The following is a 17205-nucleotide window of genomic DNA, read 5'->3' as shown; positions in this document are numbered from 1 at the left end:
TTGACTCTAGTGTAGTGTCAAAAAACGTCTTACATTATGGGACGGAGGGAGTACTTGTTAGAAACAAGCCCTTTAAGGGGAAACAAGCAAAATCGACAAAACGCAAAAGCTTTGCGTCCCAACGTTTCGATATATGTCCAGCCAAAATATAATATTAACATATTCTCGGTTACAGCTCTCGTTTGATAAGAACGAAAAAAGTATAAAGCAAATACATCCCTCTAAAATTTGTGAAGCTTCACAAGTACCTCATCAGTCTTTTCCATGTGTAAGCAAAAATGGTCAGCTTTCTGTAGGAGGGATCACTTCCAAAAGCTCTATATTCAGTTCAAAACTAGCATCAGCCTGCAAAGTAGGATGGAATTAAATAACTCATCAATAGCTGAATGCACTCAGATGCTCAATCATCAAACTAGAAGAAACTGAGGTTTTTTACCGGTATCTCGCCCTGCCCCTTTTTCCCATAACCCAGGTCTGGAGGGACAATCACCCTCCTCTGCATAACCAACACGTAAACAGAACAGCAGATCAGGTCAGTTATCATACCGAAGACAAAAAACACCAGATTATTCTTCACTCGTGCAAGTTCTCCTTGTCCATACCTTCCCCCCAACTTTCATCCCCTCGGTTATCATGTACATGGCCCGTGGAGGCTTCGGCGAAGCCTGCGCGGAGAACAGCCCGTTGGCGGTGTCTGCGAAATCGCGCTTCCGCTCTTTTCCAGGCAGCGATCCGACGGTGAACACATAGGGCTACTAGAGGAAGACAGACAAAAATCTTAGTTCCTACCGCGCTAAACCAGCAGCGCTACCATATACGGTGTCAGGAGTATTTTGCCACATAACCTGTGCGATGCTCCGGTTCCCTGCCAGGAGCTTGGCCTCACGGCTCGACACCACGGTGATGCTACGGTATATGCAGTCGAAATGAACCTTCAGAAAAACAGCAGTGACAATCAGTTTCAGTTAAAGACTGAAAAGCAGGGTTGAATTTGATTACCTGGACAGTTGATCCCTTCTCGGCAGTTGGGCCCTTCCCTTCAATGAGATCGTAGTACTTCAGGCCATCAGCTGCCCCCAATGGTTCTCACATCAGATTAGTCGAACACCGAGTTTAATTTAACCAATGTAATAGCGATGATTCATGGAACGGAGAGACTGTAACTATTGTAAACATAATTTGCAGTTCTTGATATCACATGGATCAATTGACAGCAAAAAAGAAAAAGAAAAAGAAACACTGTATGAGACTAATCAGCTTCAGAATTCAGTCGGAAAGGGCCAAACTTTTGGGCGGAAATCTGAGCAGGAACCAAGGGCGCGGGGGGAGGAGGCTCGGCGACGTACGTGTGGACGCGTAGTCCTCCGGCGCGATGGTCCGGCGGCCCCTCCTGGCGGCGAGCGCCGGCGGCGAGGACGAGACGGCAGTCAGGAGGCCGGCCGAGAGGAGGAGCTGCGCGGCGGCCCGCCGCCGGGAGACGCAGCAGGGGACGGTGGCCTCCCTCGGAGGAGGAGGGTCCTGGGAGCGAAGGGAGTGGCGGTGGAAGGTTCTGGAAGGCAGGGCGGAGGGCGCCATGGACGGCGGAGGAGGAGGCATGGGGAAGGGATGATGGTGGGTCGGAATGGCGCGCGCTCGGCCGCCTGCCGCCACCACATCAGCATATCCATAAACGGTAGGGTACACAAAAATCAGAATATTCCATTTTCCCCATTTTATACCTTATTAATTACTGCTCCATTATTTTTTAGATGTCTTTTTTAAAATATTTTCTTACAATGTTCAGAAACCACATAGTGCGGTACTTATTTACTTTCCCTTTTTATGCATTCATATTTATTTTATTATATCACTCGAGTTTTTGTATTTGCTAGTTAAAATAGTTTAGTAATTCTTAAAAAATACAAATTGTGTTATTTGTGATGAGAGAAAAAAAAAATCAGTGTTCAAGACAAGCTACCTGTGATAGTTCTGTATGAGAACTTCTGCATGCTCAGACCATTGCCTTGTGAACCTGCAGCTTTCAGTTTACAAGCAGTGAAGGTGGTTTTATTTTTTTTACAGAATGTATCCTTGTAACTAATTGCACTTCCAACCAAGAACATCAAATAAAAATCTGGGATGCAGAAGTTCAAATCTCTGCAATTTCACAAAAATGAAATTAAATGAAAGACCTGCCTTCTCACATCCATTCAGTGCCAAGGCAGGCAACAGCAGAAACTCTGAAGAGAAAAAGGCACTCAGACAAACACATTCCTTCATTTCACCACAACACCATCAAGGACAACAGCTTATATACAAGTTCCCAGTTGCCAGGAACCTACAGAATAATCTCCCCTACACAGCCTCTGAATCTATTCCCCCCTCCATAAGATCGGCTAAACCGACCCGAAGAATAGCATACCTCGGGTCGAAACGTGTATATATATAATGTCTTAGCTTTTGTACACAAGAACTAGCCTTCTATATCGATGACGCTGCCGTTCCTGACGGGCCGGGCCGGCCTCTCTACGTCGAGGGCGGTCATCGGCGCGGTGGCCGTCGAGCTCGCAGGCAGGCTCATGGACCGCTTCTTCCGGTTCTTCGGCGGCTCCTTGTCGTCGACGAACGAGATGAACCTCCGGAGGCTCTTCTTCGGCTCGTGCCTCATGTACTTGCGCAGCATGATGCCGAAGTAGATGAGCAGCGAGATGACGCACGCCACGCCGCAGATGAGGAACAGGCCCCAGAAGCTCTCGAGGCGGAGCTGGTTCGAGTTGATCATCTCGCTTTCGTCGGCTGCGCACTCGCCTGTCTTGAGCCACTTGTCGTGGATCCGCTGCAGCTCCCCGTTCTCTGACAGTGACAGGATCGCGGTCGACAGGTCCACTTGCAGCGGGGAGTCCCTTGGAAATGCCTGGCAGAATGAACTTTTGTAAGGTGCTAAGTATTCATTCGTGAAATTAAAGCAGGTGTAGATTTTAGATTTCACCAGTAAAAGAAGTGCAAGAAAGGTTACATAATAGTGATCTAAACGCTCTTATACTATTTGTTTACAGAGGGAGTACTAGACAGCATACACAACTGTTGGAAGTTAAAACTGTTGTTTCAGGATTTCAACAGCCAAATATTGTATCCTTGTATTTTGAAGCTATGTTAAATAACTTAGTTTAAATGTACTTACAAAGCCCCATCCTCTGCTGGTGAAATCTGAGCCGGCTACCGCAATCTTGCAGTAAGTTGACAAAAACAGTTCAACATAGGGGCGCTCGTCAACGATGGCCATAACACCTCCTTTCTTAGGGCCAAGCTCGAGGGCTTTAGCATATTCTTTTGGGGAACCGAGAGCTCGTAGCCTTGACCGTGAGATGTTCAGTTCATTAACCATGTAGTCTTGTGCAAAAGAACCAACTTGGAAACCAACAGGAGCATCACTATTTTTCAGGTCATCAATTCCTTTTATAGAAGTATCAAGTTGTTGCACGGTCAGGATGGAAGTAAGACTCGCGGTATAGCTGGATTGAATGATCAAAACAACAAACAGCCATATGATTAACACGCCGCGCCCTAAGGTGCTCATAGTATTTTCTCCTGGGAACAGATACAGATGAAAAATCACGGGTCATGTGTCAGAACAAAATTACTTTATATATATATATATATATAGCCAAAAAAACACAAGAGATAGGTTCATTAACTCACTGTGTGCAAAGAACAAAGTCGAAAAGCTGAACCTGCAGATAATAGAAGATTGAGATTATAATCACAGTTTTGATAGCAAGGAATGACTGTCATAAGAGCATTTCGCAAGAGTATGTGAAAAAAGAAGACAATAAAACCAATGCATCATATATATATCACCACAAGATAATAGTTAATTGATAATCACTAGATGCTTCATGTGGGTGCATTAAGTGGCAATTGTTCTAGTGAGGAACTGAGGATACAAAAGATGCAGCTAAGCTCCTTACCAGAAAATAGTTATCATTTGTTGTCGTGGCGAGCCGCGGAACTCATCATTGATTCGATGTTCAAGAACCCAAACAACCACACCCACAACAAGAAAGAACAACCCTGTAACACACCACATCTCCAAAGTAAATGGCTGCAAGAATGCCCAGGACGTTGTTATATGCCTTTTAACCGGAGCCAAGATAACCAATCCTGTTTCAATGAAAGGCTGGGTGAAATCAGCATTTACTGTGCGCTTCATTGTAACTGCGATATCCCCTACAGCTCCATCAAGCTCCTGCAGAATAAGATAACCCTGGTCAGTACGGTATGATGGAATGTGTAGAAAAAGGAAAAAACAATTCATACTTACATTTGATTCAACCATCTCTATGAGTTTGTCATAATGAGGATTTTCAGTACCACTCCCAAAAGGTACGAACTTGTAGGTAACAGGATAAGGAAGCAAAGCCAATGCCTGAGTAAAGACATCGATGCAATAACCCTTCATTGACCCGGTAACATTGTCTTTCGTGACAAACTCCCTGAAGCTGAATCTGTTGGGAATACCAATTTTTAACTCCTTGGCATTAGAAGGAAAAACCCATCCTCGAGGCCTCTGTGCAGTCTCCCCAGGCCAAATAACATCATAGAGTTGCTGATTGGCTAGAGAAGTATTTGGGGGCTTTGAATATAGAGCCTCTGGAGGGACAGTTGACAACAAGCCAGAATAGTTTGACCAAAAACCAATGGTCCGCATGCCATTTCCGATGACATTTATGATCTCATATGCAGGATGAATGAGGTCACCTGAAGCATCGAATTGCACGTGCCCAGACGGCCCAGTGAAGTTTACCTTTCTAATCTTCTCCAATAATTTCCTTCCCTTGTCAAAAATACTCATTGCTTCAAGGTGAAGAGTTCCCCCAGTTGCATCACGCAACCGCGAGTCATTTGAGAAGGAAATGCTACCACCATCATCGAAGAAGGCATCCAGAGCCCGAGCTACTGTCCATACACTATCATAAACATAAAAACCATAAGTATTTACACGAAGATCACTATGGTTGTACTTCTGACTTTGTCTGCTCCACTTGGAGATCAAATTACTCTTCATCTTTGAGTTGGGGATATGTGGCCGTAAAGTAAGAACACCTTGCATACCAGATATAGTCTCAGCAGGAACTGATGAATTAGCATCAAGATATGCAGAAAGCCAGTCGGTTGCAATCCATACATAGCCATTGCCCATCATGTTTAGCCGGTTTGCCATAGAGAAAAGCTTGAGTCCAGGTTCAGCACCAGTATGGAGGATGATAACACGAGACTCCATATAACTGACACTAACCAACAAATTAATGAGCTCACTCTTTTTAGCATTTGCAGGAAATCCAATCTTGTAGGAGATTTTGCAGCGCTTCGCAGTGAGTGCGTCATCCAAAGCAGCAATGCCATTTCGACCATAATCATCATCAACATATATGGCAGTCACTATCTTCCAGTGGTTGTAGTCCACAACTGCTGCCACAGCTGCCATTTGATAGAGATCACTGGGAGCAGTCCTGACAAAGAATGGGAACTGTATCGATGAAAGAGTAGCATCAGACGCAAAGGACATCAAGGGGACTCGGAGCTCATTTGCTACATATGAAATGATATGAGCAATTGCGGAGCACTGGGGGCCAACGATTGCAATAACATCAGTCTCCATGAACTGCAAAGCTGATACAAGGAATACGATATCATTGTCACAACTCCAGAACAGAAGCAACTATTTTAACAATACAAAATGATGACGTTAAAGCTAGTCTACCTTGAACCATGCCAAGGAAACCATCAAAGCAATTTGTATCCTTGGTTTCAACCTTTAACGTTGTTCCATTTAGAACTGTTGGATCAGAGTTGATATCCTCCAAGGCTGCATTGATGGCAATCGCCGCAACACCTCCAGTGGTGGAGTTCAATTGAAGAATAGACCCAATATTCACAACTGGAGGCCTTGCAGCTAAGCTCTTGGAGATGCCATTAGTGTACAGGAGCAGAGAGAGAACCAACACCATGGGAAAAGCTATCCCCATTGTCCCTCAAACGGTGCAAAGGCTACTGGATGCTTATTCGCATCTTAGAAGATTATTAATGAGTTCAGATCCCCCTGTAAGAAAAAATCACAGAGCAGATGTTATTGTGATACAAATGCATAGTTCTTGTATTCCCTAATGTAACATAGTCGGTGTAGACAGTACCAACATTTGAAGCCTCGGTTCAAACGTCCAAAGGAAAAAAAAAACAGTACCAAAGAAGCAAATAATAATTTGAAGGATGCACTAGCTGTAATTAAGAAACAAATGGACTGAATATTGCAAAACAAAAAGTAACTGAACTGAGCAACAACAGATGTTTCGACCAAACACGTTAAGAATGAAAACAATCCATTTGTAGTAAGCAAAACAACATTTCGGTTTGTGCCATTGATGTTATCTGCTTATACTGCTCCTAGAAAGAAGATACAGATCGTAGGTTGGGCCGGCAAGCATCCAGCATTTTTGTTCACATATACTCATCCAAGAAAACCAAAAATCATTATGGTCCTTGAATTAAAAGCCAAACGTGTGGTGTGGACCAACTGCTCTCAACAGATTTCAGTTTGAACACACTATTGCTATGCAGGGAACAAACTTTGGATTATGCAACGTATAAGGTATTTATTCTTATCCTTAACCCCTTGTCTTAATCATCAGACAGCAAGCAAACAAACAAACAAACATATTATACCAGGATACGACGCTTAAGGTTAAGGGAGCTTCCTGCAAAAAGGAAACCCTGCCTAAGATGCCAGCCGAGCAAAGTACCAAACCAGCTAACCACAGATTCCAGCATTTCATTCATTTAGCAACTGACGATAAACGGACTGAAGAACTCAAAGGAGACCAGGACGGAGGACACCGTAAGGAGGCAATCCGCCGAACACTTTGTGAGCAGGCTAAGACCCAGTGGTAACACCGTCACAACAACCAGGGCCGCCATTACCGGGAGATGAATCCACAGGCCACAGCCAGTAGGGGGTCAATCCAAATGTTGAAAGAAAAACAGTAACAAAGAAGCAGGTGTCAATCTGAAGGAAGCAATTACAAAACCAACGGACTGAATATCGCAGAGAGAAGCAACTTACAAGAACAACAACAGATGATTCAGCCAAACTCGTTAACAAGAATGAAAAAACACCCATTTCTAGTAAGCAACGGAACATTTTCTCTTGCTTCACCCCCTTTTCTCTTGTCAATCAGACGGACAGCAAGCGAACAAAGAAACGCCAGGATACTAATAGTAACGCTCAAGGTTGGTTCTTACGAAAAATGGAAACATTTGCGTGCACAGATTTGGGCCGAAGCAACTGAGCATGGATTTCAGCATTTCGTCAGCTGAGCAACTGACTGTGAACGGAATGAAACCCCAGGGCCAGCCCGACCGACACCGTACGGCACGGTACGGCGGCAATCGGCCGAACACCTCGCGGACGCGCGGGAGCAGGCCCGGCGGCGGCGGCGGCCGGGGCCGCCATTGCCGGGGGATCAGTCCACGGCCAGTAGGGGAGGGGAACTGGGGAAGACCACAGCTTGACCTCGGATTCCTCGGCCAGAGGACCCAAGAAACGGGGGAATGGCGGGCATTGGTACCGGAGAAGGGGGTTGCAGAGCAAGAACAGAGAGAAACGCAAAGGAGATTTGGACTTACGGTGCTGGATGCGGCGCCCTCGGAGGAGGAAATCTCCACCTCCCCCGCGGATGCTGCTGCTGCGGCGGCGCTCGATGGAAGACGGCTTGGGGAAGGGCGGGATAGGAGCAGGGGGGAGCAGGCGGAGGAGGAGGACCCCACGACGGCGACCGGGAGCTGCTTCCGTCGAGCTCGTCGTCATATTATTTTTAGGTGAAGGTATTATAGCGGGGAGGGGACAGGGGAGAAAGAGGGAGATGGAGATGGTACCCGACGCCCTGACCGGCGGGACCCACCCCCGAGGGGAATGCGAGCACATGGCCTGCCATGTCGGCCATGGACCTATTATTACTGAGATTTAGATAGATGGCAAAGCATTTTGTGATCTAGTATATGTTGGATTTCTCTATGTACACTTAAATAAATAAATAAAGAAAAATAGTTTCAACAACGGCTTGGTTTGACGATGCTACCGCGGTTGTCTGCCCTAACTCTCGGGGTGATCCCCTCGCCGATATGCTTGGCGCGATTGCCAGTCTCTGTCGTAGGTGGTAGTTTACTATTGCGGCGATCGACGTGTCCCTCTGATGCCTTTGCGGGTATTTCAGTGGCTGGATTTCTTCATGCTGTCCATTTACGTTGACGGCATGATGTACGGTGGTGCAACGACGACAGGTTCACCCGCATTTTCATTTCAGAAACAACATCTAATGCCTCTAGTTTCAATTGCCCCCGTATCTGGTTGTATCGGATGTTTTATTGATATTGTATAAACCAGCTTTTGTTTTGGAAAGAACATTAGTCTGTCTCGAGCTCTCAAATATGCATGGGTGTCCGCTAAATTCCCTTTAGCGTTTCAAAGAAGGGTTGCTTTGATGGTTTCGTCAGGAGATTGATTAAACATGAGGACCATTTTCGTTTGTCTTGTGAGAATTCAACATTCGCTCGTAACTTACAAAGCAAATATGCCCTTGTCCTTAAATACTACTCCCTCTAGCACTAACTTGGTATCTAGCACTAACTTGTCCTTCAAATGAATGTATCTAGCACTAACTTGGTGCTAGATACATTCATTTGAGAGACAAGTTTTTTCAGACGAAGGGAGTACAAGCCATGTTTATTTTGTCTTAAGTCAAACATAGTTAAGCTTAGTCAAAACTTAAGTTAAGCTTAGTCAAGCTTGGCCCCCATTTTCAATATGTAAATGAAGTCTGTGAAACAACAAAAGTACAACACCCAGCTACTACTACCCTTAAAATGAACGCACCACCGCACAATTATGAAATCATGAAAAAGATACATAAAGAATTCACGCAATCAACATCAACGAGTGCATCATGAAATGCATGCGCTTCTTTTCCCGGTGTATTTTATGCGCTGCTCTAGATGTGACAAAGAAAATCATATGAACCTTGTCAAGCTTGAACGAGTTTTGACAAAACCGAGAGGGGAAGCGTGATGCACGTGGAAGACCGGATCGAGCTGAGGTCACCATTGCATGGGGCCACGTGGCGGGATGTCGCCGGTGAAGACGCATGCATCCGGCCGGCCGGCCGGTCCAGCCGACGCGGTTTCTCCTTGTTCCGATCGTCCGGTGCGTACGGTACGTGACATTGTACGGTGGTCCAAGATTTTTTTGTACTTGGCTTCTGCGTGCGGATGCAACCTTGCTAAAAAGAAGAACCATGGCTAGAGTGCGTGGCCGGGCAAAGGAAGGCATCTTTGCAAGCTGCGCACATTTTTTTTAATAAAAACATATCTGAAGAATAGACAAAAAAAAGCATGTGTGCGATTATTTCCTGGTCACGTCACGATGATTGGATCCTCGTGTGCTCGATTAGATTAGATTAGATTATGGTGAAATGTGGATTAGCATCCATGTAAGTTGGTTGTCGCTCTCTTGCCTCATCAGTCGTTGCTTATTTGATTCCTTTGACAAGATTGAAGGCTTGGTTTGGAACTTGGACTATGTTGCGTACGCATGTCACACATGTATTAAGAAATTCATGTAGGGATGACTGGGACTTCGGATGACCAGGAGGGAGACATGATGGGGATGACTTGGGCAGACAGATGCAGCAGCCCTAGCTTCCAACCATTTTCAGCCGTACTCAATATCGTTATAACCTAACTACTACTAAGTGATCAAGTCAACCTCAGCTGTTATATTAAGCTTAGCATGAGGGAATGAAGACCAAACGTGTACCAGAAGCTCGACATGAAGCTGTCTCGCGACTGTATCTCTTGTTCTTGTATCAACCAAACTTAGGAGCATGGACCTGGACCTCCATGCCTTTAATTATGAGAATTTTTTTTCTGTAAATATATACACTATCATTGTTTAGGTCATGACCGAGACAAGGGTATGCAATTTGTGTTCTTACTGAGATTTCCGTTAACATGATTTGCGATTTCCTCGCAAAAAAAGAACATTTGCCATTGACACGATTTGTAAAGTACAATTTTTTTGGGGGAAAACAGACAGCGTTCTTGCTTACTCTTTGCTTTCCATAAATGATGATTGTGAAAATTATTGAAAATGTAATGACATGAAATTATTTTTGATGGAATATCTGTAGGCATCCTAGCTAGAGTGTGTGACAAGGCAAAGGATGGTATTGAATAGATTTTCCGAGAATGATAGAAACCCGAACAGTGAAAACAAACATAGTGTGTTCTTTCCTGGTCATGTCACAACGATTGGATTCTTGTATGCTTGACTAATTAGATTATCGTAAGATATGATGGATCATTGGCATGATGCAAGTTGTTGGTGGATGCCCTCTTGTCTGATCTGATTAGCTGCTAGTATGTATTGTTGCTTTGAGAATATGAAAAGTTTGGGTTGAAAAACCTGGAACTAAATGATGCACAAATGGAAGAGCATAGTCACGTGTCATGAGAAAATTACTAGTAGTAGTACTATTTTGGAACGAGAGGGACTTCGACCTGATCAGCCCGGAGGTCGACTACATGACGTGGACACGCGCGTGCAGACGGAGATGCAGCAGCCCTAGCCTTGAAATCATTTTCAGCAGTAACCAATCTTAGCTGCCGACTGGTCATTCAAGTCAACCTCAGTTTCTGTACAATATCAAACGTGTACCACAAGGTCGGCAGGAAGACGAAACGTCACCCTCTCACATATCTATCTGTTGGTCATGTACCTGCTATGTTTAGGAGCGGCCTGGGCCTGTCTTTAATTAGCTAGGTGGAATAATTTGTGATCTGAAACGTCTTATAAAAGTTTACAGAGAGAGTGCATCATTCTCCTGGGGTTTACGTGCGTCGTCGCCGATCTAGATACAACTCTCTAACTCTCTTCCTTTACGTACCCTGTAGAAATATATAGAGCCTAAATATTCGTTGTATTGATCTGACCCTTGTGTAGGGTATATATAGAAGTACAAGAGGGGTAGAGACTTGGAGTACAAGACAAGTTACATGTGGTTTAAACTAATTCTATCTCTATCTTCTTATCTCTAACTTAAACCTAATTATATTTCTAACATTCCCCCTCAGTCGTAGCGGGGAGTGAAGTGGACGAGTACGACTGAATTTGAAGTCTTGAGCTTTCGTCGTCTTCTCCGCTACACCATCATCAACTTCGTCTCTGATGGGTTGGCACCTAGGGGGTGACTGTGTCCCCTTCTGGTGCCTTCCCTATCTTCTCCTCTATTCCCTCCCGCAGTCAGAGCGGGAGTGGCGTGGATGCTAGCGACGACGCGGACGCTGTTGACTGGAGTTCTTGCCGATGAGTTGCTGTAGACGTAGCCATTAATGTCGATGTCGAGGTAGCCGTGGTCGAGGTAGTCGTGGTCGATGGTGTAGTCGTCGTGGATGATGAAGCCACAGAAAGCCGGAGGCGCAAAAAAAAGCGCTATGACAGAGCTGCTGACGTGGACGATGCACCTTGCGGATGTCAGAGGGTGTCGTCGGCGATGAGTCCACCGGTTTTGCCATGACCGGAGGAAGCCCATCAAGCACACATCGGTTTTGCCAGAACCGTGTGACCGTGTAGGGGTCGTCATTGTAGTGACGCCGCGTCGATGCAGTCGTGTTGTCGTGGATGACGCGGTCGATGCCGGCGTCGTGACGAGGTCATTGCCGTCGTGGTGGTCGCGTCTTGCAGAAAAATCTGTCAGAGGACGCTAGCTATCCATCTTGTGAACGAGGCGGCGGCGGTGTGTCGACGATGATGTTGGTGAAGACCATGTTGATGAAGACCTTGGCGATGTAGTGTCGGCGATGACGTTGCAGCGGCGTGCCGACGATGATGCGTCGCTTGGAGGCGTCCCCCGTGCCGACGAAGTGTCGATGCTGTGTCGTGCCGAAAAACTATGTTGGCTCGTAGCTTGGTGTAGTCGTACAGCTCGAAGCAGGGATTCGGCTCGATGAAGAATATCTGGTGCAGATCATGATGATGTAGTCGTGCTTGGTGTAGGTATAAATCGGCGGCGTAGGTTGATGCAGGAGGTGATGTAGCTCGGCTCGGGATGCAGGCATGCAGCGCTCGGTGTAGACGATGGTGTCGCGGCGTCGTAGTAGGATGCGCGGAAAACTGCCCTTCCGTGATCTGAGACGTACATGATCTGCGAGGCGGTCGGTGCAGCCTGAATTGGAGTCGAGGCCGTAGGGTAGCTGCATTGGAGTCCGTAGTGGCGGTTGCCCGCATCGAGCATGAGTCCGCGGCTTCGCGGGCGATGGAGTCCATCTGATGGTTCCCGACTCCGGCTGCGTACAGCAGAAACCTCCGTAGGGACTGGCATCAATTTGCAAGCGCGTGCATCACATCTAGCCCATCTAGGCCACATGTATGCATGCATATGATGAAATCCTCTGGGCGTCCTTGTACCGCGTGGCTTCCGTCAGTGATGCAGCCTGCGCGTGGGTTGTGGAGGTCGATGTAGGCGTGGGAGAGCAACGATGAAGCGCGGTCGATGAAGCCGTTCGGTAGAGGCTGATGTCCGGCGGCGCGTATATCGAGTAGATTGGATCGCACTCGTATCGCCCGCTGGGTGTCGACGTGCTCGTACGCGCGGCCGCATGCTAACAGGGGTCTTGTGTAGATTGCGTCCCGAAGATGTCGAGCTGATGCGCTCATCCCGCTCAAGTCTTGCGGGGCTCGAAGTGAAGGAGGTCGTCGCTCGTGGCTGGTACTCCTGGCGTGCACGCGCGTGGCGTCCGCTGGTGGAGTTCTGATCTTGAAGCCGGCCGCACGCAGTAGTGCCTGGTCGAGCCCACCGTGGCCGCCGTGATTTATTTGGTGGCTAAAAAAATCTACTTGATGAAATTTCGACTTGTTCTATGAGATCGATCTAATGGACTCGAAAATTGGATCTAAACTACGAGACCAATCTGATCTTTGATCGATTGGGTGCCGCGTCCCCGGGGAGAGGAGATTAATCTCCCCGGGGGCGGCGAGCTGCGGAAGTGGTGGAAGGTCCTAAGATCGCCGTCGTTGGACAAACTGCTCTGATACCATATTGAATTCATGCTCCAACCAACTCATCCAAAAGTCCGAACTAATGGAGAGAGGTGGACAATATATTTCAACACTCACCCTCACGTCTACGCTATTTTATTCCTTAGACGTGGGATCGATATAGGCCGCAGAATCATTTATTTAATACTGCGTTGGCAGGGTCTTGAACACAAGACCTCTCAACTTCGTCTCTGATGGGTTGGCACCTAAGGGGTGACTGCGTCCCCTCCTGGTGCCTTCCCTATCTTCTTCTCTATTTACCCTACTGACTGATCATATATTCCTGAAATTCATATTTCTGAAGGAAATCATACGTATGATGGAGGGAATAGTGGGTGATCAAACTCGATCCTTGTGATGCACCGAGCAAGATTGCAATTAGGGCGAAGTTTATATTATATGCTGATTGCACCCAGTTCCTGTAGGAATTTGGTTGCTTTTACGTGCATGCATGCAGCGTCCTCTGATGCTTCGTCGGCCTTGCAAGCTACGCATTGCATCTAGCCCTGCAGCAGCTACCATACCAGGTGATATATATAAACAAGCTAGTACGTAGCTGCTAGTCATGTGATCGGTTCCGTACGTACGTCGTGATAATCCAGCTTTGCTTCACATGTAAACTCTAGCACAGAAAAAGGGCGCATTTCTCAAAAGTGAAAAAAGGGATGGAACGAACGCACGCAGTACCCAGTGAGGCTGACATCTCCGCCACATGCGATAGGGCATCTGATGCCGCCTGGGAAAGCTCTCTGGGCTTGGCTTTACATTCGTATAATTCCTTGCGAAACGTACGTTTTGTTTTTTGAAAATGCGTGCATGGATCTTTTTTCTCTCATCTGTGTGGCTTTCGGCTGCCAAAATGGTGCGATCGTGCGTTCCACCGAACAGATAATATGCTCGAATGTTGATGTCTCGCACATCAGCAAGAAAAGCACCGTGGAAAAGTGATGGCATGTTTGGCTCGATCGCCCTGGGCTAGCTACATTGTCATCTCACACCATTCACACCCACTGGTCAATTGTCCGAATGATTCTCTGGTTACTAGAATTGGTTACTCCACTAGAAACCTTTTTTTAGGAAGGATTGTTCTACGGTTTTTTCCCACTGTATTTAATATTAAAAAAATCTCAGCCAGTAAACTAACAAACTCCCGTTTTTTCAAAGACAAACATGGTCAACTAATAAGAGAGATCTGAAATTGTGACAAACTCATCATAGATGATTGTCAACCCTCTGCCTGCAGCTCCAACAGCCGGTGGCGGGGAGGGGAATCCCGGTGCCTTCGCTCCGGTTAGTAGTTAAGGTTACGTTTTTTTAGTCCTCGCAGGTGCAGCGCTCGGGCGGATGTCGGCGCTTCTTTTTGTGTTTGTCTTTCGGCTTCCGATCCTCCTCGAGTTGGAGATTCCTGCCGCCTCCTTAGGATAGTGAGGTTAGGGTTTCTCATCATATAACGAGATTTTGTGTCAGGTGCTTCAGATCTACGCAAAGGTTCGATGGAGACGACTGCAACTCCATGGCGCTGGTCCTTAGGAGCACGTGCACGAAGGTTTCTCGACTGTCATCGACAAGGTCAAGCCGGCTTGGGTAGGGGAACGGCGACTGCGGAATGTAGGCGGCTCGTTCTGGTGGAAGTAGTGGCCGTTCGGTGGTCTCAGAATCTCGATGTAACTTTTATTATGTTTGAGATGCTTCGTACTTTTGATGAACTTTTACAATAGATCTGATCATTTTCGTAGAAAAAATCCAGCTTTGAAGACAACCATCATTCTTTCTTTTTCACTCTATGCTTTAGTAGGATCAAATCTTGCTTCACAAGACGCTTCAAAGAGATGAGAGCAGGGCTCCCCTTTTCAAGATCTTGCCGTTCCTTTGAGACCATATGTTCCAACATCCCAGAATAATGACATCAAAAGCAATTACTTTAGGCGGGAGTTGGAAGACTTGCAACACTTCATCATATATAGAAAATACCTTTCAGCTTGTTGGAAAGAATGGAGTTCCAATTATTTTTAGCCATGTCACAATTCCAGAAAAGAGTCTTTTCAACATTTTCATTGCGTACAACACAATTGTAACAACCAAGATACATGTATTTTCTTTTAGTCAGATTTCATGTATTAACTCTGTCATGTAACAAGAGCCAAAAGAAAATCTTATGTCTCAGTCTGGCAACACATTTCTATAGCCACTGCAAAATTGTGTGAGCTTTCTCAGGCCCCATTCAACTTTATACATATTGCTGGAGGAATAATGAGGGCCTTTCCATCTGTATATCCATGTATCCTTCTAATCAGAGATTAATTTGATGAACTAAGTCAATGATCACAGTGAATTGAGCATGAGCTTGCAGGGTCGTAGGCCTATGAAAATGGAGAGCCAGATCGTCACTATGAGTAAAATCAGCCAAAGAGAGCTTTTCCTTGAGTGGCAAAGAGAACAGTTCAGGGGACTTTAGAGACAGAGGCAACTCATGCCAAAAAAAATGGAGTCTCCAGACTCAACTTCTACCTGGCCAATATCAAGAGATGCATCTTGAAATATGTTTTGTCTACGGTGTATTTGTATGGTATTGTAGATATGAATTCTTTCCCTATAAGCTTCATTAAACTTGACATAGATTTGAACTGATACAAAACTAACATGATGTACGTCCGGACGCATAGCCCGGCCACTTTCCAGACAGGGGAGAAAAGGAAAAAGATGACCCAACCGGACCCCCACTTCGTCCCGTACGTCTGGGCCGTTTGCAACCCTCATTCATGACCATATATGGGTAGGATATGAGGGCGCGTCGGTCCAGTCCGCCATGTAGGATGCGGCCCAACCGGACCACATTTTCTCTTTCTTTATTCTTCATTTTTCTTTTCTCTTCATCTCCACAAATCACATGCAAGTGACTGGGCATATAAGAAAGAAAATGGCTAGCATGGTTGCATGCACAAGTAACGTTTGAGGGCTCAAACTTTCAAAGTCCAGCTGTAGATGCTCTTACAACTATGTATTGAGCTACCACGGTAGGGTTGTTGGGTTTGTTCAAATGAAGAGTCCATCCGATACTCAAAAATGGTCTTGGCAAAGTCTAAGATATTATCCATGATCTTGTCTTGTAGTACTACTACTAAGTTGTTTCCTTTTGGATTTAGAGAGCGATTTAGAGGGGTAGCGTGATGCACGTGGTATCCTAGATCAGCGGAGGTCATCATTGCACGCGACCGCGTGGCGGGAAGTCACCGGTGAAGACGTACCCATCCGGCCGGTCCCGCCGACGCGTTTTTCTACTTGTCCCGATCGTCCGTCGCCTACGGTACGTGCGGCCTTGGCTATTCTATTCTCACGGTAGGGTGGTCCAAGATTTTTGTACTTAGCCGGTTGACGACATTGCTGCTCATGCATGCAACCTTGCTCCACGAACCCTAGCTACCTAGAGTGCGTGGACGGCCAAAGGAAGGTATTGATCTGATCCTTCAAGCTAGCTGTGCGTTTTTAAAATAACCAGATAAGGAGAAAAAACCAAGCTAAAATGAGGAAAGTGCGCTCTCCACCACTGATCATTTCCTGTTCACCCACGTCACAACAATGATTGGATTCTCGATGTTATGCTTAACTAATTACAAGGTTGTGGTAAGATGTGGATTACTTTATGGGCATGCCATACACGCAAGTTGGTACTCCCTTTCTTTCGGTTTATAGGGCTCAAAAATTGCTTCAACCAAGGTCGATGATGAATGATAGAATTAATCTTTTTACTCCCTCCGTCCCATAATATATGACGTTTTTTTAACACTGGTGTAGTGTCAAAAAACGTCTTACATTATGGGACGGAGGGAGTAGTTTGTAAAAGTACTTAATTAGTACGTTCGTTTTACTCAAAAAGTTACATATACCAATGCATTAATTACAACACATGCATACATGACCACTAAGAGCAAGTATAATAAGGTGACGTGGGCGGGCTGTAAGACTTAATTAAAATAATATATTATTGCTGAGTTGGCAGAGAGAGAAGAGGAGAGAGAAGAGAAGCGGGCTACTAAGAGCATGGTTAATAATACATCCAATGGTCGGCTATAAGAAGCTGCCAT

General features: G+C 45.9%; 2 protein-coding genes across 3 annotated transcripts; both read right to left on the bottom strand.

Moving 5' to 3' along the window:
* Positions 1–92: 92 nt before the first annotated feature.
* LOC123143249 (peptidyl-prolyl cis-trans isomerase FKBP18, chloroplastic) lies at positions 93–1655 on the bottom strand. Its single transcript, XM_044562104.1, has 6 exons — positions 1347–1655; positions 1000–1070; positions 846–932; positions 603–752; positions 437–496; positions 93–345 (listed from the first exon to the last, which is right to left on the bottom strand). Exons 1-6 carry the CDS (start codon positions 1594–1596, stop codon positions 283–285), a joined length of 681 nt encoding a protein of 226 aa, XP_044418039.1. The 5' UTR covers positions 1597–1655; the 3' UTR covers positions 93–282.
* Positions 1656–2237: 582 nt separating this feature from the next.
* Positions 2238–7930, bottom strand: LOC123143247 (glutamate receptor 3.1). 2 transcript variants are annotated; one of them, XM_044562102.1, is made up of 7 exons: positions 7660–7930; positions 5741–6079; positions 4301–5649; positions 3948–4225; positions 3679–3710; positions 3161–3567; positions 2238–2893 (listed from the first exon to the last, which is right to left on the bottom strand). In XM_044562102.1, the coding sequence occupies exons 2-7, from the start codon at positions 6003–6005 to the stop codon at positions 2453–2455; spliced, it is 2772 nt and encodes a 923-aa protein (XP_044418037.1). In that variant the 5' UTR covers positions 6006–6079; positions 7660–7930; the 3' UTR covers positions 2238–2452. The 2 variants fall into 2 exon arrangements, with proteins under 2 accessions (XP_044418037.1, XP_044418036.1); XM_044562101.1 differs by lacking the exon at positions 7660–7930 and adding an exon at positions 6171–6490.
* Positions 7931–17205: the final 9275 nt, after the last annotated feature.

This window comes from Triticum aestivum, chromosome 6D (genome assembly GCF_018294505.1).
Source record: "Triticum aestivum cultivar Chinese Spring chromosome 6D, IWGSC CS RefSeq v2.1, whole genome shotgun sequence".
NCBI lineage: Eukaryota > Viridiplantae > Streptophyta > Magnoliopsida > Poales > Poaceae > Triticum > Triticum aestivum.
This window is presented reverse-complemented; position numbering and strand designations above follow the sequence as displayed.

Coding starts and splice junctions, on each gene's coding strand:
- LOC123143249 (XM_044562104.1), bottom strand. CDS start 1,596: ATGCCTCCTCCTCCGCCGTCCATGGCGCCCTCCGCCCTGCCTTCCAGA. Junction 933..999: donor AGAAGGGATCAACTGTCCAG/GTAATCAAATTC, acceptor GTTTTTCTGAAG/GTTCATTTCGACTGCATATA. Junction 346..436: donor AGGGGCAGGGCGAGATACCG/GTAAAAAACCTC, acceptor CCTACTTTGCAG/GCTGATGCTAGTTTTGAACT.
- LOC123143247 (XM_044562102.1), bottom strand. CDS start 6,005: ATGGGGATAGCTTTTCCCATGGTGTTGGTTCTCTCTCTGCTCCTGTAC. Junction 5,650..5,740: donor TTTCCTTGGCATGGTTCAAG/GTAGACTAGCTT, acceptor TCCTTGTATCAG/CTTTGCAGTTCATGGAGACT. Junction 3,568..3,678: donor GACTTTGTTCTTTGCACACA/GTGAGTTAATGA, acceptor ATCTGTTCCCAG/GAGAAAATACTATGAGCACC.